Below are 22565 nucleotides of genomic sequence, written 5' to 3'. Positions count from 1 at the left end.
AAATTCTACAGCCTGTGTGGCCTGGGGGACAGACTAGATGATGATAGTGGACCCTTTTGGTCTTGGAATCTATTAACCTGTGAGTGAGTCCCCCTGTTCATTCCCATCATTCATGAGCCATGGGGAGAACAGGATTGATTGCATTTCCCTGTACATGCTCTTAACACTTGCAGCTCTGCATTTAGAACAATGACCACAATCAAATCCCCTGCTTCTGGGCTTTAAACACTCAGTTGCAGAGGTCAGGAAGGAATTCCTCCCTCCCCTAGTGCTCATGTTAAGGCTGATTCCCCACTCCGGCACTTCAAGTGCAGAAGGTGGGGGCCTGCAAGGATTCTAAAAATTTATATTTGCCACTCCAGGCTTGTATTAAACTCCCAAGGTTACAGCTTTTCTCTGACCTTGAATTAGTAGATGCTGCCACCACCCAAGTGGCACCCAGCCCTTTGACAACCCAGGAAGGCGCACTTGAGAATTCCTTCCTGTAGGGGACCCTCAAGCCCTTTCACCCCACCCCACCTCCGGGGAAGAGCTGAGAAACAAAACAAAGGAAATCAGCTGTTGCCACCAGCTAATTTAACAACATGTGTCTTAAGAGGTTTGTGCACAAAAATCCAATTCTGTTCTTTAAAAATGTAAATTTTATTAATGAAAAGAAGAAAATACATGTGGAAATTTAGGCTTTTGCTAGATTTAAAAAAACACTAGAAGGATTAAGCATCAAGAATAGTTCTCTTGAGGTCCAGCTTAAAGGTTACAAGCAAAACAAAAGCATCTGGGGTTAGCACAAAGGAATCCACAAGCCATTAAGAAATAAAAAGAAATAAACCTAACTGTGTCTTTCTAGACATTTCCTAGGTAAATTAAGTTGTCATGGGATAAGAGGGAAGATCCTTTCATGGATTGAGAACTGGTTAAAAGACAGGGAACAAAGGGTAGGAATAAAAATGGTAAATTCTCAGAATGGAGAAGGGTAACTAGTGATCAGTCCTAGGCCCAATCCTATTCAGTTTATTCATAAATGATCTGAAGAAAGGGGTAAACAGTGTGTTGGCAAAGTTTACAAATGATACTAAACTACTCAAGATAGTTAAGACCAATGCAGGCTGTGAAGAACTTCAAAAAGATTGCACAAAACTAAGTGATTGGGCAATAAAATGGCAAATGAAATTTAGTGCGGATAAATATAAAGTAATGCACACTGGAAAAAATAACCCCAACTATACATACAATACGATGGGGGCTAATGTAGCTACAACTAATAAGGAAAGAGATCTTGGAGTCATCATGGATAGAACATAAGAACATAAGAATGGCCGTACTGGGTCAGACCAAAGGTCCATCTAGCCCAGTATCTGTCTACCGACAGTGGCCAATGCCAGGTGCCCCAGAGGGAGTGAACCTAACAGGCAATGATCAAGTGATCACTCTCCTGCCATCCATCCCCATCCTCGGACAACCAGAGGGTAGGGACACCATTCCTTACTCATCCTGGCTAATAGCCCTTTATGCACTTAACCACCATGAATTTATCCAGTTCTCTGAAGATGTCCACGCAGTGTGCAGTGGCAGTCAAAAAGTGTGGTGGAGAAAGTGAATAAGGAAAAGTTATTTACTTGTTCCCATAATATAAGAACTAGGGGCCACCGAATGAAATTAATGGGACAGCAGGTTTAAAACAAATAAAAGGAAGTTCTTCTTTACACAGTGCACAGTCAACCTGTGGAACTCCTTGCCTGAGGAGATTGTGAAGGGTAGGACTATAACAGGGTTTAAAAGAGAACTAGATAAATTCATGGAGGTTTAGTCCATTAATGGCTATTGGCTAGGATGGTTAAGGAAAGGTGTCTCTAGCCTGTTTGTCAGAGGATGGAGATGGATGGCAGGAGAGAGATCACTTGATCATTACCTGTCAGGTTCACTCCCTGTGGGACACCTGGCATTGGTCACTGTCGGTAGACAGGATACTGGGCTGGATGGACCTTTGGTCTGACCCAGTATGGCCGTTCTTATGTTCTGATCTACTTTCATATCTGGGGTTGCAGATAAGTATTTTCTAAGTATAATACCAATGATTTTTCATACTTGGCCCAAAACTTCTCACAGCATAGCTGTTCCTTGTCTGCCACTCCCCGAGAACAACAAGCAACAGACAAAAGGGGAGTCTTATTTCAATTTTAAAAAGTTCAAGTCTTCCCATTGGCTCTTTTGGCCAGGTGCCCACTCACTTCCTTTTACATGTGCATAGCAGTGAGACTTTTTAACCCTTTACAGGTAGAGCAAGGAGAGAATACTTACTAAGAGGGATTGTGCATCCACAACAGGGAGTTACCATCCCCCTTCATTTATCACAGAATAACTGCTTGATGTTTGAGAGAGGGTGTGATTATCTGTTGTTTTTTGCCTTATTCTGAAGCATCAGGGATAGGCCACAGCTGGAAACAGGACACCAGACGGAGTGGACCAGTGCTCTGTAGTGACACACCTTTCTTAGATTCTTATTTGGTATATCTTGCTCACTTGCTCAGGGTCATAGTGATTGCTAGATTTGGGGTCAGAAAGAATTTTCCCTCTGGTCAGATTGGTAGGAAACTTTTTGTGTGTGTGTGCCTCCTTCTGCAGCACAGCTCGCCTGCTAGGATCATCTGGGCATAGCTTGCCTTTTAGGGGCATTGGGCATTGGTGGCACCTAGGTCTCTTTTGTTCTCTGCCTGTGGCACACAACCATTCAGTCTCCTGAGGACTGAAATGTTGTAGTCTCGCTAAAGTCATTGGTCTCAATATAAGATTGAGTGAAATGTAATGGTCTGTGATATACAGGAGGTGAGACTAGATGATCTAATTGTTCCTTCAGGTCTTCACCTCTACGAAATCTTTATCATGCAACAATTTGTAATGTTTAATACATAAACCGCTCTTTATGTAAAAAGCAATAACGAAGAAACAATGATCTAGCGGGACTGGCTAACTTTATGTGTCTTCTTATGATACTCCATAGTTAAATTCTGCTTATTTTCATAAAAGGTTTTAACTTTAATCACATGGCTTTCTATGAAACAAAAGGTTACTCTTCTCAGTATCCTTTGTCAATCCTTTATCTGGAAAGTTCATAGAGTTTGCCTATATTGCTGTTGTGTCTTGCACAAATGAATATCTCTGACTATATATCCACCTTTTCTCCACTGGGACTCATAAGTTAGTGTCCTGAAGTGTGGTAATGACACTGGTAGTATAACAATGTGGAGGGTTGACAGAGACTAATGTTTGTGACTTTGTTTGTATAACCTTGTCTTTTCTAGGTATATTTAAACATTTATTTTGGAACACCTAAAACATATGTAACTATGACAAATTAGGTTTCTCATGTACATGTTGGACCATGAGTTCTTGACCTGGGGATTATGAACAAGTAGCGTGAGTCATGATCACCCTTGCCTTCCCGTATTGCTAAATGGGAGGGCAGTCCCAACAAGAACCTAGCCAGATGGGAAAAGGGTTATGAGGTAAAGGGTGTCCTACTGTGGTAAAGGTTGAGAACCACTTAAAATGCAGTTTAAATGCAGTTTAATCTTAAAGGCAAAATCCATCGTCACTAGCGATTGAAGTTCTAATTTTTGGACTGTGGACCACCATTGGCCAATTATACAAATGAGCAAAATGATGGAAATGATCCTTTTTATTAAATTAATGAACAATAAAGTATTAAAGGTTTGACTTACCTCTTCTGAACAGGAAAATGCAAAATGTGCTTGTCTGAATTAAGACCATCGTTTCTAAAGAGCTTCTGCCAGAAAGGAGGGTAGCTTTAAACTGCACCTGTGATTGAGGTTGTGCATGGATATGCTAAACCCTAATCCACGCTTCCTTCATTAGTGTAACGCACTTTGGCATCTATGTAGGTTGGCTATAGGTTCCCTATAGTGGACCAGAGGTTGCCGGTACATTCATGTACCCTTTTAGGTCAACTTTGCACTGTCAAGGGCCTATGTTTTAGGATATGTGAAGACTTCTCTGTGTTTCAGAGCTTAATCAAGACTTAATCCAATAAAAGGGATAATCTAAAATGTACTCTTTGACCTATAATAGTTTGGTCATTTGACTATCTTAAATAAATTGGCACGTTACAATACCCATTCTAGTTTTACAAATACAAAAAGTTACATTTGGGTTATAAACTGAAACAATTAAAATCAGCAATTCTAAAGTTGCAGTTTTTATTCTGCCACACTGCACATATATATATATATATATAAGAATAAACGTTCAATTTCAAATAAAGTGTCATAAACATATATCACTGAGAGGGAAATTCTGGACCACTGGTTGTTTGATGCAGACTTCAAAACTTAATGGAAATTTTGTGGTGCTCATTTACCAATGAGGGTATTTTTGAGAGGCGCAAGAGGGAAGTATGTAGAGATTTTAACAACATATAGGATACAAACTTGTAAAGTTTCAACTTCTAAGGTTCTTGCGAACTATAGTTCGGTATCCTTGTGCCAAAACCTTTTAAATATTTTTCTGAATTGGAAAAATTGATACATCTTTTCATAAACACAAAAATGAGTGAAGACTAATCATGGAAAATATCAGCCAAAGAACCCCCAAAAGAACATGTAAATACAAGGGATTATAAAGATGCCCAAATATAACCACAGCTTTATTAATTGACAAATGTATAATGTACCTCCATAATATTTTTTAACTATCAAGATATAATGTCATTGATTGGTTCTGAATGGCTAATGTCAGAGTAACTGGGCTAGCTTAATCGTGTCCCTTTTCTGGTCTCTGTGTGTGTGCCTCTTAGATATTCCATGCCTTTATCTATCTTGGGATGGAATTTTGCAGTTCCTCCATTCTTAGGCCATGTCTACACTTACTGGGGATCGGCACTGCTGCAATCGATGTAGCAGGGGTTGATTTAGCAGTTCTAGTGAGGACTTGCTAAATCGACTGCAGAGCACTCTCCGGCTGAGTAAGGTAGAGAGGAGTAAGGTAAATTGAGGGAGAGCATCTTGCATCAACGGAGCATAGGGTAGACACCTCAGTAAGTTGATCTAAGCTACGTTGACGCCAGCTACGTGACCAATGTAATACCGTGACTGGACTGTCTTTTCAAAACCCAAGTATTGTTTGTTTTAGCTGTAGGAAAAAGGATGTAGGGAAAAAAGTATTTTAAAACAACAGTCTGCATGCATGTCTGTCTTATCTAAAGGGTTACCATCCCCTGATGGTAGCATAGCAGGACTATCTCATTCATGCTAGAGCTGGGTGAATTTTCTTTTAGGTGAGTCTTTTTTCAGCACAAATGCAAAATGTGATGATCCCTACACTTTTTGTGAGTTTGTGCCTGTTTTGCCCAAATGTATATGCTGAAAAAACGGACTAAAACCAAACAGATCCCGCCCCCCCCAAGTCATACTGTTCATTTTGACATCTTTGAAATTGTCAGTGAACCAAGTAATTCACACCTCTGTACTTCAGGCACCCTCAGCAGGTGCCTGTTTCTCATTCTGGTTTCTCCCAAGCAACTACTCCTTCTCTTGAGGAGACCTCTCTTTTAAGCTACCCATCTTCTTTTGTGTTTGCTGGCCTTTTCCTGTCCTGGTTAAAATAGTTTTGTAGGTTGACTGGAGAGGAGATAGAATCTTCAAATCTAATAGTTTGGGCATTTTCTCTTAAGAACCCTAAAGTGCTTACCTAGGGGTGATCTATCAGAAGCCATTTTTACTCTTCACCTTCATGTTTGTTTTCCCCCCCAGACTATCCTTTGTTAAGTTAACCCAGTAAATTCATACATAAACATCCCCTAAACCAGATCTTTATATTGTATTCATAAAGTATTACCAAACAGCTCCAAATCTATCACAGCTAGACAGGACAAACTGAGGATATAATTATTTTTGCATATTTATTGTGTTTTATATGTTTTGTTTGCATATTTATATTCATATTTATATTTTTGTTTGATAAATTGAAAAAAGTTGCAGTCATATTCAGAAATGAAATGAGTATGCCATATTGGGGCCAATATGCTTCTTGTAAATTTTCAGAAGCATGTGAATATATAGTTATAGAGATAGAAATATGACTGTGTGTGTGTTATTTATGATACAGATGCGTGTTAATATTAGAAACAATTTCAGACCCATTTGTTGTACTGTGCTAACTGCATGGCTACTCTGTGTCCCTAGGGTCATGTACAAGATATGTATAGTGGTATTCTTACAAGATTCATATAAACTCAGGGTTAAAATCTTCCATGCTACATTAAATTTAGTGCCTTTGAAAAGGATCCCCTCTTGGCTTTGTAGCCCTGTAAGTCTTACTTCTTCCCTGACACAAACTTTAGCTATTGACCACCATTTTTACTTTGAAAAATAAAAGAACACTATAGACTATTTATCTACTTGTATAATTAAAATAGAACATAAACTACTGTCACAGATTCCTTGTTAAATAATAAAGGCATTTTCTCAAACAGAGAATCTATTCACTATCTTATTTTGAAATAAGTTACATATAAATTTCATATGCCGAGTATACTTGTCCCCTAAGGTAAATCATAAGATTTCCCTATGAAGTGGCCCTGAGCTATAAATTCAAAGGACTTCCCTGGTTTAAAGCAGCATTACATTTTGGCGCACCAAACACCACAAGTAAAGTGGTTCTGTGTGGTTTGCAAATGAACATACAGCACAGTGTGAGGAAGAAAAATGAGTGATACACATGCATTTTTTACAGTACCGTAGCTGTAATGCAAGTACTGCATCAGGATGCTATACATTTGTTAGGATCATGGCTTTCTATGTATCCCTTATCAACCTATAATCTCCTGATTGTTGCCTGTTTTTCAACAGCTGAGGAACAGTAATCCACACTTGCTTATCTCGCTTAATCACAGCCTCACAGTTCTAGGACTCCTTGAGCCTTTAATTCCCTTTTACAGGCCTAACAGAGTGGAAAGTAAACAAAGACAAATTTGCAACCTTCAACATTGCTAATTTGCTCTGATGTCAGAATATTTAAACAGGCAAGGATTTGGGAATTATTTGATCAAGGCTGCTTTTAATCTAATGCATGTGAAAAGGCTGTCTGGGAAGGTTCTGCAAAATGACAGGCATCCCAAGAGAGGCTTTCTGAAGGTTTCCTCTTTCAGCAGCACTAGCTTCATCATTTAGAACTCTGTGGTTGCTGTGGTGTTAGGATGCATTCATATAGTGGGTTTGCTTTTTTTTATTGGTGTGTGACAATCACTCTTCTGAGAACATTTCTCTTTTGCCTTTCAGTTTGTTGAGAACTAGGCCAACAGGCTTGTTATTGTTTCAGTTCAGTAGGGGATGAGTTTTGTTTAAAAAGACCCCTACTGAAAAAGAAATAAAACCTTTGTCACCTTCCACACTTCCCTGTATCCTTGACAGTCTGGTATAGCCTGTAAATTTTAGATCAAAAGTCTTCAGTATAATTTAATTTCCTCTTTACAAACTCATAGATAACTGGGTCTTCAAAGTACTTTGAATTACTTACAGTTTACATTTTGTGCATGTACACATGTATGCATATCTATGTATATGCATGCTGATTAGATGGAAAAGGGGTCTGTGTACGCACATGTGCATGCGTAAATATACATTTCATGTGCATGTATAAGATGTTTCTCCTGCTCTCCCTGTGTGTATATATTAACAAAAAGAAAAACAGATGGCCAGCTATAATTAAAATCTAATTCTGCAATTTAGTTTTTTCAGATGATAGATTTATAAGAACTTCATTGCTAATTGTTTTTAGATGTGCAGATATGTGGTTTATTAAATTGTCAATAATTTTTAATTATCAGCTACTGTGATTTTTATATCTGTCTCTCTTGCGCACACTAAACTCAGATACCACAAGGATAGGCCTGTTGTAACCACTTACGTGTACTCCTTTTACATTCTTTCAACAGGCTGCTTTGTTATTATCTGAAACAGGTTCATTTGAATAATATGCAGTAAAAAGGTTTTCATTGTTTCCTGAGGTCTCTCTTTGGGAGGTGTCAGTTTAGTGCATGTATAATCATTTATAAATATTTTGATTGTTTGCACAATGATAAACACATCATATATATTTTTACCAATATAAAATATGGCTCAAGTTGTATATTCTGAACTGCATCTATATCAGCATATATTTTAAATTTAGAAAATCATTGATTTTTTTTAAGAGCTGTTACTTGTTTCTCAAGTGTGCCTGATGGTTTTTTATTAGTATGTGTCCTTGTGATATTTTAGACAGAGGTGTACAGAAGGCAGCATTTTGCAGTTGCTATATGCAGTGCTATTACAGCATTGGGTTGTGTGTGTTTCACCTCATCTCTCTCTCACTCTCTCCAGCTGGTGTAAATAACTGCTGCTGCCTCCCAGACCAAGATAACCTGCTCAGTCAGCTGGAGCCCCCTGTGGACAGCTGTCTCTCTCCGCTGATGGAAAACTGCTACTAACCACTGAATGGAAGAGAGTGGAGCAACAACCACACTAGTAACTGCAGCAGCAGCAGTAATAGTAGCAGCAACCGAGGTCTCTATTGTTCCTTGGTGTTAAACAGTTTTTCCTTTTCAGCTGACATGCACAATAGCTGGGAAGAGGTTTCCATTCTGCCCTCTCTATGAAGAAATTCTGAAGGGGAGAAAATTACTCAAACAAGGGGTTACCCTTTGTGCTGCAGATTTTGACACTGAAGCAGCCTTCTGAAGGCATGGGGGTGAGAGTGGGAGGCACAGCTTTATCCGGTGGTCCGGGGGCTTCTGCTGTTTCAATCCAGTGTATTGGAGTTCTTGTGGTTCTTCTGTTTGGAATCTGGGAAGCTAAAGCACAAAGTGAATTTGAAACTTCTTCTGTATATTTGTGGAAGACTGGTAAGTAAGGAAGCATGTCACATTAATATATTTTTATCACATTTATTTCCAGTTGTGAATGTTACTATCTTATCTGTGTTCCCAATATTTTTCTTATGGTAGAAAATCAGTTTGCACCAATTATTGATGGACAGATGTCTGAGAAAACAAATTAGGTCATCTTTCAGGGTTCTGTTAATAGGAATGTGACAATTTTTTTTAAAGTGGATCTTTGCACTCCTAGCTTTTTTAAAAGCTCTGTATTGTATGTCAGTAGAGTAGAACAGTACAGAACTGCACTTTCATAATGGAAGGTAAAAATTGTTATATGAAGATTCAGCAGCGTTAACAGGATGTTAAATATTGATGCTTCACAAAGAAAGATGTAGTTCAGGATGTGTATTCATGTGTTCTTTTACTGAAATGTAATGTATTCAGTGTGGTAATTGATGAGTTGGGTTTGTTACATTTAGGTTTATGTAGGACACATGAAAGCTAATGATGGATTAGGTGAAATAATCCAAGTGATGCCAGATCTCATAACCAAAGAGCCAAAGGCAAATAGGCTATGTGGATTCAGAATCACACCAGATAGATAATTTCCTCTACTGGCACTAATGAGTTACGTGTCTGTTTTAAAGATTGCATAGTCATAACTATGCTCATGCTCAACTTTTCATTAAAAATTAATGTTTTTTGTTAATGTAGTGCATAAATCCACAACACTAACAATCACTAGTTATCACTAACTAGTGATATATTAGCACATCTTAGCACTTGAATATAACCTACTTCCTATTTTAGTAAACATAAAACTTAAAATATTTATTGTCTTGAAGTGATCAGGAGATGGGTCTTTTTTGTATAGTGCCAGGAACAAACCATCCATAAAGTACCATGATTCTTTCAGAAATGCTTTCTCATTAATAGCAAAATACTGTGACTAGAGAAAATGAATATTAATCATTTGACTGAAAAACAAGTTTGATGAGACTGGGTCTTTTTCCTGGATGAAGAGCGCCCCTGGCCTTCTGCCACAGAGACAGATCAATTTACAGTTACACTGATATCCTGAATTTTTTAAGAGGCTGCATCTATCCAGCAGCTCAAGGAGGAGATTAAAGGGAAATTCATTTAAACAGGAAGACGAGATCTCCAATAATATTAAGGGAGAGATTTGAAAGGGGAGAAATCCTTTGATACTGAAAGATAGGTTATTATTGTTGTTATGCCATCAAACTCCTGAAGCATTATTTTTTTAATTGGTGCATTGACAGATTCAGAAGATTAAAGTCAGAGGTTTTGTTCTTCTAGGGTTTTTTTTTAAGTGCACAGAACACCTATCCAAAGGCATAAAACAAGTGCTGTGTTTTGTTTTGTTTTTTGTTCGTTTTGCAAAACCACATTAATAATTTCAGAGGTTTTCTAAAAAGCAGATCATATTTGATTAAACTAATTGAAAGCAATCTGTAGAATATATTGTCTAGCATTTTATTTTCCCTGCCCTTAGTATGGCAGTCCTTCAATTTAATAGCTGCTATTTAAAGCAGTTTAAAAAATAGCAGATAGACTGAAGATAGCAACAACTGTATTTAACGATTTGGTGATATGATTTTGTAATCACAAAGGATAGTTAATTGCAATTAGATAAGGAATAACTTCATTTATTTTTGCATACAGTGCATGTGCTTTACTGTTGTTTCACTCAGGCAACAGAGAGGAAATAAACTTTTCATGAGATACTATGATCACAATTTGTCACACACTTGCCTAGAACAAAAGTTCTTGAGGTTTTAATGCTGTTTTTGAATATGCTTTTAAAGAATTGTGTCAGAAAATTATTAAGTCTTGCGCTTATCTTTTGCCCCACTATAGTCTTCCCTTCAAATAACTACTTTGCACACATTCATGAACAGGGTAAAAGGTGGTAGCTTTATTTTTAATAATGTAACGCCAATAATCTAACACTAAAATAAAATGGGAAAATCACCACTTTGCCAATTCCAAGCAATATGCAGCAGGATTCAGTGGCTAAGGCTGTAGCACTGAGAGTCAGAAGACCTGGATTTTATTCTCAGTTGGCTTCCTGTCTGATATTGCTCTTGACTCTTTTGTCTTTAGTTTCTCCTTGTGTGAAAAAGAAAAAAAAGGACTCTGTAAGTGCTTTGAGATCTGTAGATGAAAGGCACTCCATATTTTTTTTCTTACCCAGGGGAACAGGTGGTTGACAGCCTGGTGAATCTTAGGGGCCTCCATGCAGAAAGAGAGTCAAATCTTTCAAGTTGTGTCTGTTTCCTTTCAGTCTGATTTGGCCCTGTCTTATTGCTTTCATAAGTGTTGCTATGTCTCTGGAGATGTGAATAGCCATGACTTCTCTGGCTGAATTTGGCCAGTTTTATTCTATAAAGCACTGAAGGCTCTCAGTGAAACTTCCTTGTGACATGTAAGAGGACCTTTGCTCCACATGACCAGTGTAATCTAGTCAGGTGAGGAGGAATTGGGTTCACTGTTGGTTGAGACTGTCCAAACTCCCTGTGGGGGGAGTTGTGCCATTATCGGCTTAAAATCCCAGATCAACAAAATATTTCCTGGTGCTGGCAGACTTGCCAGTTATTGCCCCATTTCTAATCTTTTCTCCTTTGTGGAGGAGATTATTGAAAAACAGTATGATAGCAGTGCACATATGGAACATACTAGAATCCTCACATGCTTTTCAGTTGGATTTTTGACTTGAGCTTGGCAAGGACAGGCTACCCACCTTTTCCTAGTAAATACATGGATCAGATAACTATGCTGATTCTGCTACATCTATGAGCAGGTTTTGATACCAATGGCCATGATGCTTTCTGAACACAGTAAGGTAGATGGTATTCCTCTGGAGTAGTGCTATTATTTCTTCTTGGAGGGTTCTCAGATGGTGGGAAACAGCAGCTGCCCTTCTATCCTGAGGGATCTCTAGTATGAGATACTGTAAAGATTTGTTTCAATACCCCTCCTATTAAAATGGAATGCATTACCATTTGAAGAGATAATAAAACTAATATGGACGGTGGTGACTTCAGAGAGCTTGCTTTCATCAGATCCAGATGATCTGTGTCTTTGCTTTCCCAGTGCCTGACTCAGATTGGAATGTGGATGAAAGCAAGCTGCATGGATCTTAATTGGATAAGACAACAATGAAACTAGTGGATAGGAAGCCTCCTGAGGTCTCTTCCAACCCTAATCTTCTATGATTCTATGATCTGGAGTGTATTGTTGGTGGAGATTTTGACATCCATTATTGGGAGTGGGTTGTTGTTGGTCTGCAACCAAGAAGTTTGCTATTTCGGGGAGCTTTGCACTCCTGAAGATTCATTTGGCATCAGCAGCTAAAGATGCTTTTTATCACTTTGTCTCCATCTGATCCAACCTTTTGTGGCTTCTAGATTGATTTATTGGAATGTGCCCTACATAGGGATGCACTTGAAGACCACGCAAAAGGTACAGTTCTTGAGGAATGTGGCAGTCTGCCTGTTAGCTAGTATTAGCTGAGACAACATATTGCACTAGTTTCTCAATAGTTGCACTGGCTTTCTATTCTTTTTCAATTGTAGTTCAAGGTATTCATGGCCTATAAACCCCAAATGGGACCTGGTTATTTGAGAGAATGGCTCTTCCTCTGTGCACCATCACAACAAATGAGGCCTGTTGGGTGCTCAAATTAAGAGTCCTTTAATTTAATTGTCTGTGGGCTGCTGTCAGTGCTCTCAATAGTCAATTTTAACTTTCTGCTTGTGAAACATTATCTGAGTTTTACCTTCAGGGCACGGTGAAAATTTTCATTTTCTGTTTCGGGCTTTCACAAGATACAGGGTAGATAGGTTTGTGGATGTTTGGTTTTGGGTTTGCCATTTTATATATAAATACTATTTTTTAAAGGGCTCTGTAATAGAACCTGTGCATTTAATGCAGTTATTAAAGATTTGGAGAAAAAAGGGGATAGCAAAGTCTGTTGATGAATAAAGATGGACTCGAATTTTCATGTTCAGATTCAGCTCTAACCTTGTCCAAAGTTGTGGGATATTCAGACTTGGGGTTTTGGTTTGTCCTATTCTGAGATGGGGACTGGATGATGAATGTGGAGTGAAAGCCAAATTGGCACAAAATTCAGGAATGTTCAGCTACCTAAGACATGAAGTTGTTTCATTTAGTAACAGTTATGCAAGATTGTCTATCTGGATTTCCCAATAAACACATTTGGATAACTTAGTGAAAAATGAAAATCACAGGTAATAATGTATATTGGAAAAATATAGTCAACCTGACTCGGGCATGGTGATGAGCTTTGAATGATTGGGGAAGAGGATCCGTGGAGAACTTAGCCCTTTGAAGTAGCTGTGAAGATGACTGTTCACTGAAAGATATAGCTGAAATTGAAAGGACCAGAGAAAAGGTAACAAAGATGTTTAGTGCCCTGGTAGAACATTTTATGAGATAAAGGCGTGTAAAACCTAGGATTCTAAAGGAAAGTAGAAGAGGTACTCAAAATTAAGAAGGGTATAGTGAAAAATAATTAACTTCTCCATTTTCTCTGAATATTTCCATAACCAATTGTTTTCATATTTGTAGCTATGCAGACTAAGGATAATCAAATTCTATGCTTCAGAGTGTAAATCGCTTGTCTAGAGGATGAGGAAATTTTTTTGCATCCATTGGACAATTGGTTAGGTGCTTTATGGAGGATATTCATTTTCTTCTGAAACATCTGCTAATAGCTGCTGCCACATATTGGACTTTATAGGTACCAGTGGACTCATCCATTGGATTTGCCATAATGGTTTTGTTCAGACGTCAAAATTCATCGCCGTTATACTAGTCTTGTCTGTGAAGATATTCTTGAGAAGTCCTCTTAAGTGTTAATATGCATTTTATACTCCTATTCCAGCTGCAACAATGTTAACCCCATTCTTTTTCACAGATACATAACTAGCCATTGTATTAAAGCTATTAGTCAGTAAAAGCTGCTTCCAAAAATGCTTGTGGAGTGTGAAACTCTAGTAATTGCTATCTTCCTTGGACAGGCTGGGTAGGGTGGGGTGTGAGTGTTTTTATGCTTTTTGTTTGTTTTTGGGGTGTTTTTGCATTTGAAGTATATTCTCCTTTACTGTGTTCAGAAACCAGCGTTGCAGTGCTGAGCAATATGTTCTGTGTGCTCTCCTCTTCTCTAAAGTGCTTTAGATACTGTTGTTTTCATCCTGGAGGTAGTTGCCATGTCAATATAGCATCCAGTCTTCTGTCCCTCAGAAGCTATAGCACGTCAGGTCATAGAACTCTTTCAGATCATTGAAGTTAATTAGAGTCATAAATGACCTGTCAGTGACAGAATGGGAAGTTTGCTGTTGGGAAAACATGGAGTGCTTCCGGATGTAGTGTTGCACCCATTACTATGTGTCTTTTCTGAACTGTGCTCTAACAAAATACTAACAAACTCTAGATTCTGGAGAAGTTGCAAAATTAAGACCCTGATGCTTTGTGTTTCAGAGTCCTAGGACAATTTTTAAAAGATCAGGGATATTAATCTTTGTGCCTTGGCCAAATTCCAATTTAATAAATTAGGTGGTGTTTAGGGTATATAACTGGATTCTCTTTACAGTGTTGATGTTACATATAAATAGCCGCTTCATTCCACTGCAGAGAAAGTTATATTTTGCAGGGTTGAAATTAATCCTTCAGTACTGAGCTAAATTCTGCCCTCAGCAAGCCTAATGTGGGTTTCACAGAGGACAGCATTTATCTGATTAGTCTTCAAGGCAATTTGCAATACTTCTAAATTAATGTTTCTCTGTTAAGTTTATATGGTAAGAATAACACATTTTAGTCTAAGACTCCATTATCTTTGTATGCCGTGTAGTGAACCAAATGTGAAAACTGCTGATTCCCCAATAAGATTGCTACATAGTAATCACCAATTCAGTCCCTTTTGTCTGAAACTGTCATCTTATAACAATACATTAATGCACACCATACTCACATACAATTGAATGAGTATAGGCATTTCCTGCCAACATGAGAATTCTCCTTCAGTCTTCTCTACCTTGCACCTCATTAGTTTTCGTTGGTCAGCTGACACTATGAACTGTGATGAGCTGTCAGTACCAAGTCAGATGCCTGTCTACGAGTTGCTGGTATAATTACTGAAGAGAAGCATGAAGATCAGTGAGGTTTGATCACATTGTAAAATAGCTTCTGACAATTTGAATACGCACGTGATGTAGGAGAGTCACTGAATTGGACTGGGATTTCTGGAAGAAAATAAGTCATAACTAAGCCAAGGCACTGTCTGTGTGGGTTTTTATTTTTATTTTTTAATCTCTGTTAAAAGACTATGTATCAGAATCTCTATTGGTGAAAACCAGCATAGCTCCACTGAATATAATCAAGCTATGCCGATTTACATTACCTGAGGTTCTGGCCTTCTATGCAGTAATTTCAGTTGGATTTACTTATAACACTTCATTTAAAAGATCCATGACTTGCCATACAGACTTTCTAACAGGCATACAGCAGCTCAGAAATTAATGCAGGATTTTTCTGTCAGCATTCTGAAGCTAAAAATACTGCTCTCTAAATTATTAGTTTCAAATGTACTATAAGTAAGACTACGTTTTAGTCACAGGTATTTTTAGTAAAAGTCACAGACAGGTCACAGGCAGTAAACAAAAATTCACAGCCCGTGTCTTGTCCATGACTTGTACTATATACCCTTAAATAAAAGTTGGGTGCTCTGGGGCAGGGGCGGGCAGCAGCACGTGGCCCAGGACCCCTGCTGCTGCAAAGGGAGGGGGAGTTTGTCAGGGCTGGCAGGCTCCCTGCCCAGCTCCATGCAGCTCCCTGAAAACGGCAACATGAACCTTGTCTCCTGAGCACTGTCTCTGCAGCTCCCGTTGGCCGGGAACCATGGCCAATGGGAGCTGTGGGGCAGAGCCTGTGGACGGAGGAGGTGTTCAGAGTCACCTGGCCGTGCCTCCGCCTAGGAGATGAGGGACATGTCACCACTTCTGGGGAGCTCGCTGAGGTAAGCACCACCCAGAGCCCTCATCCCCTCCTGTGCCCGAACCCTCTGCTGCAGCTCTGAGCCCACTCCCACACCCAAACTCCTGCTGCTGGGGGTGGGGAGCATGGCGGCCTGAGTCTGCCCCTGAAGCAGCTGGTGTGGCTGGCCCAGGGGCTGCCCAAGCTGCTCAGTCTCTGTCCTGCCTCTTTCTGGCTTCTACCCCTCCCCCGTGTGACAGGGCAGGGCAGAACGGGGCAGGCTGGAGCTGGGTTGCTCATTGCTGCTGGTGCTAGGAAGTGTCCTCAGTTGGGGAAAAGGGGTTTTAGTTTACTGTTAAGGGTTTTTGAATTCATTTTTTAAAAATCTCATATGTGTTCTAGTTCTGCTGACCCTTGGTTATCTAATTCCAGGATGTCTTTTTCAAGTATGAGATCTGACATAACATTCTCTTGAAGTGTAACAATACTGACAATGGAGTGCTGACCTTGGCAGCATCCTGCAGCAGAGAGCAAGGTTCTAGCCGCTGTTGTAGCCTTTCTTTTGCATTGTTTTTCCTTTTTTTAATGTAGAAGGAGACAAAATGAAATCTGGTATCATATTTGTCTACAGGCACCTGAGCTGTGATATATATATATATATTTGCAAAATACCAAAGCAGATATCATCAGGGAAACTTTTGGCTTTTTCTTCATGTGGTTTAAACTCCCCCCCCCCCCATGTGAAGGCAGTGTTTTATACACCAAGAGCAAGTTGTAAAAGAGCTGAGGACTAGGATTTTCTGTTCTCAAGAACAGCATTTACCAAGGCTATATTACCCACTGCCTCCATAGGTCTCATTTTCAGTTCACTTCGGCTACTGACATTCTTTAACTATGCTCTTTCTCCTTGTGAGTTTCTTTGTAAAACATTCCCTCTTACAATTACTCATTGAGGACATAATGAACAATTGCCAGGAGCCTTAGGACTATGCCTACTGGAATAGAACAGCAGCTAAATCTGTGCTGTCTGAATAGGGCAGTCTGATCTGGGCAGGAGCCCTCTTTGTTGGCTGCCTGGCTATATCACGATCATAGAAGATTAGGGTTAGAAGAGACCTCAGGAGGTCCTCTAGTTCAGCCCCCTGCTCAAAGCAGGGCCAACAGCAACTAAATCATCCCAGCCAGGCTTTGTCAATCCGGTCCTTAAAAAACCTCTAAGGATGGAGATTCCACCAATTCCCTAGGTAACCCATTCCAGTGCTCCAGTGCTCCACCACCCTCCTAGTGAAATAATGTTTCCTAATATCCAACCTAGACGTCCCCCACTGCCACTTGAGACCATTGCTCCTTGTTCTGTCATCTTCCACCACTGAGAACAGTCCAGCTCCATCCTCTTTGGAGCCCCTCCCCCACCAGGTAGTTGAAGGCTAGTATCAAATCCCCCCTTACTCTTCTCTTCTGCAGACTAAACAAGTCCAGTTCCCTTAGCCTCTCCTCGTAAGTCACGTTCCCGAGCCCCCTGATAATTTTTGTTGCCCTCTGCTGGACTCTCTCTCCAATTTGTCCACATCCTTTCTGTAGTTGGGGGCTCGAAACTGGACGCAATGCTCCAGATGTGGCCTCATCAGTGCTGAATAGAGGGGAATAATCACTTCCCTCAATCTGCTGGCAGTGCTCCTACTAATGCAGCCCCAATATGCTGTTTGCCTTCTTGGCAACAAGGGCACACTGCTGACTCATATTCAGTTTCTCATCCACTGTAATCCCCAGGTCCTTTTCTACAGAACTGCTGCTTAGCCAGTTGGTCCCCAGCCTGTAGCAGTACATGGGATTCTTCCGTCCTAAATTCAGGACTCTTCACTTGTCCTTGTTGAACCTCATCAGATTTCTTTTGGACTAATCCTCTAATTTGTCTAGGTCCCTCTGTATCCTGTCCCTACCCTCCAGCATATCTACCTCTTCCCCGCCCAGCTTAGTGTCATCTGCGAACTTGCTGGTGTTGCAATCCATCCCATCATCCAGATCATTAATAAAGATGTCAGACAAAACTGTCCCCAGTACCGACTCCTGTCAACATCAAGATCTGTCAACATCAGTGGTAGCAAAGAATAGGGCCCTTTACCGCAATGTGACTAGAATATGTATAATGTAAAAGAAAGCATAGAGTCAAATACAGTTTGATTCATTTATGATTTTCCATAGAGATTCTATAATAAAGAAATTCCAGACTTGAACAATAGGAGTATAGCAGTAGGAGTATACTGTGGACCTCCTGACCAGAATGGCGATGGTGATTGTGAAATGCTCAGGGAGATTAGAGAGGTTACAAACACAGACAACCCAATAATAATAGGGTATTTCAGCTATCCCATGCTGACTTATTATTTGTCGCCTCAGAATGGAATGCTGAGATTAAACTTCTAGATACAAGTCATGACTGCTTCTTGAATCATCTAGTCCTGGAATCCGCAAGTGAAAAATCAGTTTCTAATTTCATCCTAAGGGGTGCATAGGATCTGGTCCAAGAGGTAAATAGAGCTCACCCACTCAGTAATAGCAGCCATAATGTAATTAAATTTAACAACCTTGTGGGAAGGAAAATACCAAAGAAACCCACAACAGTAGCATTTAACTTCAAAAAGGGAACTGCACAAAAAAGAGGAAGCTTGTTAGATAGAAATTAAAAGGAACCAATGAAATGCTTGCAAGCTGCATGGAAACTTGCAGTGCACATGTATCCTGTCTTTCAACAGTGGCTGGTGTCAGATGCTTCAGACAGAATGAACGGAACAGGGCAATTAGTGAGTGATCTATCCCCTGTTGTCCAGTCCCAGCTTCTGGCACTCAGAGGCTTAGGGATACCATCTCTAACCATCTTGGCTAATAGCCATTGAAGGACATAGCCTCCATGAATTTATCTAATTCTTTTAAAACTAGTATAGTATTGACCTTCATAGCACCCCATGGTAACAAGTTACGTAGGTTGACTGAACTGTGTAAAGAATTACTTCCTTATGTTTGCTTTAAACAGCTACCTACTAATTTCATTGGGTGATCCCCAGTTCTTGTGTGATGAATAGGGAAGTGTTATTTACCCCTTCCCACTTTCTCCACAGCACTCTTAATATTATAGATCAGAGGTGGCCAAACTTACTGACCTTCCAAGCCACATTCAATAATCTTCAGAAGTTCGAAAGCCATGAGTGCCTGCTGGGGCTTGAGGTTTCTGCACTGCGGTGGGGTCATAGGGGTCTCAGGGATCAGAACTTCAGCAGGAGTGGGGCAGAAGCCCCAAAACCCACCATGCTGCTGCAGGGCCAAAGCCCAGAGCTCCCCCCCAAAGTTTGGTAGGCAGAGAATGGGGGAATATGGGGGACTGTGTGAGCCACACTTTAACTTTAAAAGAGCCAAAAGTGGCTCACAAGCTGCCATTTGGCCACCTGGTTAGTCATCTGTTTTCTAAAATGAATAGTCCCGTTCTTTTTAATCTCTCCTCATGTGGAAGCTGTTCCATACCCCTAGTCCTTTTTGTAGCCCTTCTTTCTACCTTTTCCATTTGTAAGATGGATTTTTTTTTAAAATAGGGCAACCAAGACTGCATGCACTATTCAAGATGTCTGTGTGTCACAGAGGTACATAGTAGCATTATATTTTCTATCCTATTATCTATCCCTCTCCTAATGGTTCCTTATGTTGTTAGCTTTTTTGCCTGCTGGTGCACATTGAGCAGATATTTTCAGAGAACTATCTAGAATGACTTCAAGATCTCTTTCTTGAATGGTAATAACTAATTTATATGCCATTATTTTGTGTATATGGTATTATGTTTTCCAGTGTGCATTATTTTGAATTTATCAATATTGAATTCATGTACCATTTAGTTGCCCAGTCACCCAGTTTTGTGAGATCCCTCTGTAACTTCGCAGTCAACTTTGAATGTAGCTATCTTGAATAATTTTGTATCATCTGCAAATTATGCCACCTCACTATTTACCCCTTTTTCCAGATCATTTATGAATATGTTGAAGAGCACAGGTGCTGGTACAGATCTTTGGGGACTATTTACCTCTTTCCATTGTGAAAACTGACCATTAATTCCTGCACTTTGTTTCCTATCTTTTAACCAGTTATTGATCCATGAGAGGACTTTCTCTTTTATGCCTGACTGCTTACTTCGCTTAAAAGCCTTTGGTGTGGAATCTTGGGCTAGATGGGCCATCGATCTGACCCAATATGGCCATTCTTACTGAGGAAATGTATTTATGTTCAGCACTTGGCCAAAAGAATCAGAAACAAAAATTGTTTAGGTTGAACGATACTGTAATGATCAGTGCAGACAGCACCTCCACTGACATGGTGATGTGTCATCATCTTAGTGTTAAGTTATTGTCTCATATGTTATGTTGTTGTATCTGGACTGAGGATTTTAGCAGAAAGTTCAGTCCTGCCTCTGTGTGCTGGAGTTGGTACGTGCTGTGTTCCAGTAAATCTGTAAGTGATTCTATAAGTGTGTATTACCAAACTTTTTGAAATCACATTTTAAGTGGAATAATTTAGTTTCAAAGCAAAATGTCAAAACAAATTTGATTCAAAATAACATGTGAAAGCAAACAGTTTTTGACTTCTTTTAAAAAAATAAGTCCTAATTTGTATTGAAGTAAAACAATTTGAATTTCACCCAAATTTGTGAATGGTTTCAGTTGCACCAAAACTGCAGTTTGTTGCTTTTCAATTTCATTGAGGTATTCTCTTAATCCTACAACTGAAACACCAAACAAAAAGACAATTACTGTGTCTCCATTTTATTTGAAAACAGTATGTCAATGTAAGCGACTTTGTTAGTTACACTAGGGAAGAGTTTGACCTGTTAGATCTAATTTGGGGACATTTTCAAAATATATTATGCAAACTGAAATAAGAAATGAAAATTGGCTTTATTTTATTCTATATTAAACTAATCAGCTGATCATGTACATCCCTGGAAAATGTTTTTTCATGACAGAGTTCACTGAGGTTTTATATCAAAACATTAAGCAGTTTGCCTTGAAAGTGTAAGAAAGCTTCACATTTTACCTTGATAGTACCTGTATTTCTTCAAGAGTTTCTATGGTAAAAATTATTTTAACACAAAACATAGCAATAAAATAGATCTAAAAGTGAATGTCAATCTTATATTAGGAGATTATTTTGTCAGAAACAGATAATTAAATGTAATAAAATACAGCTACAAGGAGAATGCAGTCATCTTAAATTCATATTTTGTAATTTTGCTATTCTGAATTTTAAAAAGAATACTAAGCAACTGGAATTTCACATCCTGAACTGACACACAAAATACCAAGAAGCACAAAAATTCAAAAGGATATGTTCTGCCATAGTGCTGTAAAACACAGTATAATGTGTGAGTAAAGCTAGGCCTGGAATTTCAGTGGACTCTGCAGCTGAGGATTTTTGCACTATCACAGAATTCCACTGAAGTCATTGTGACTCTGTGTGGGTATGTGGGTCCACAATTGCAAATCCTGTAGCAGGATCAGAACTCCAGTTATCATTTATATGTAACAAGAGGATAGTCTTGATTAGTGAATAATAAAGTAATATAGGTATAAGACATGCCCAATCAATCTGAAATGTGTTGGGTGTTCTACAAGTACTGTATAACACTTTTGGTTTTTTTATGGCTAACTTTCACGTTAGTCTTGCATTCATAAGGGATTAAGTGTTGTTTAAATAAACAGCACTGTAGGTGTGATATGCTTGAATGCCTTTACGTTTGTGCGGAACTTTGCTCTCCGTAATGTGGGCTGAGCATGGAACAAAAACATATAGTATGGCATAAGGTGAGACAAAAGAACAACCCCTGAACATTTTAGACTTAGTAATAGTAGCTGTCCTCATAATTTTATTCTTAGAGCGCTATTCATTCTGTCAGCCCTATTTTGTTGCTGTTTAGCTTGAACCTAATCCACCTGAAAGTAGCTTTGCAGTCTTCTCCTTTGACTGTGGCAATTTCAGTTATAACGGGGGTGAGAGGGGAGGGGAGAATAGTGTGATAGTGACAACCCTGTTATGTGTGCCTAAAGAAAAGGATTTGAACTAGCATAATGAGACAAGTTCAGTCCTGTTGTGACTTCATGGACTTAAATATAGCTGTGCTCATTTGCATCAGGCCTGAATTTGGCCCAATATATACAAATTGATAATATGCCATTTCTGAATCCTATTAATTGGAATTTAACATTTTTTCACTTCAAAAATAGCCACTTATTTTACATGTCAAATAGCCCTTGCTACTGGTACCAAAAACCTATGGTTTGACTAGAGTTGTGTTCATTTTACATCAATTTGTCCTGTTCATCACTCCATATAGATGTAAGCAGAGTCAGGATGAGCTCTACCCTGACATCTGGTGGTGAATTGTGGTGAGTGTGGAAAAGAACTTCAGGGGCTGATCTGTTTGCGTAGGCACACCCATCCCACCTACCATGAGCCCACAGCAACCCAAAATGGTCACTTTGGCAGCTGTGGGGTCCCCAGTTTCTCTGTTATTGGGGCAGGAGGAATAAAGTGTTACCCTGATTATGTAAATGAAGGACAATGAAACTGATTTATGACATAGGGTCTCACCATCAACTAAGTAGCACTCGCTAGACAAGGGACATAGGTTCCAAAACCCAGT

General features: G+C 39.3%; 1 protein-coding gene across 1 annotated transcript in view; it reads left to right on the top strand.

Moving 5' to 3' along the window:
* Positions 1-22565, top strand: part of THSD7A (thrombospondin type 1 domain containing 7A) — a 562828-nt gene that overhangs the window by 170410 nt on the left and 369853 nt on the right. The window contains exon 3 of the mRNA XM_050938787.1: positions 8376-8896. Within this exon, the coding sequence (XP_050794744.1) occupies positions 8737-8896 (160 nt within the window). The 5' untranslated portion in view covers positions 8376-8736. The remainder of the gene's footprint in view (positions 1-8375; positions 8897-22565) is intronic.

Source organism: Gopherus flavomarginatus, chromosome 2, assembly GCF_025201925.1.
Source record: "Gopherus flavomarginatus isolate rGopFla2 chromosome 2, rGopFla2.mat.asm, whole genome shotgun sequence".
NCBI lineage: Eukaryota > Metazoa > Chordata > Testudines > Testudinidae > Gopherus > Gopherus flavomarginatus.
Note: the sequence above shows the minus strand (reverse complement) of the source record. Positions and strands in the feature narration are given on the sequence as shown.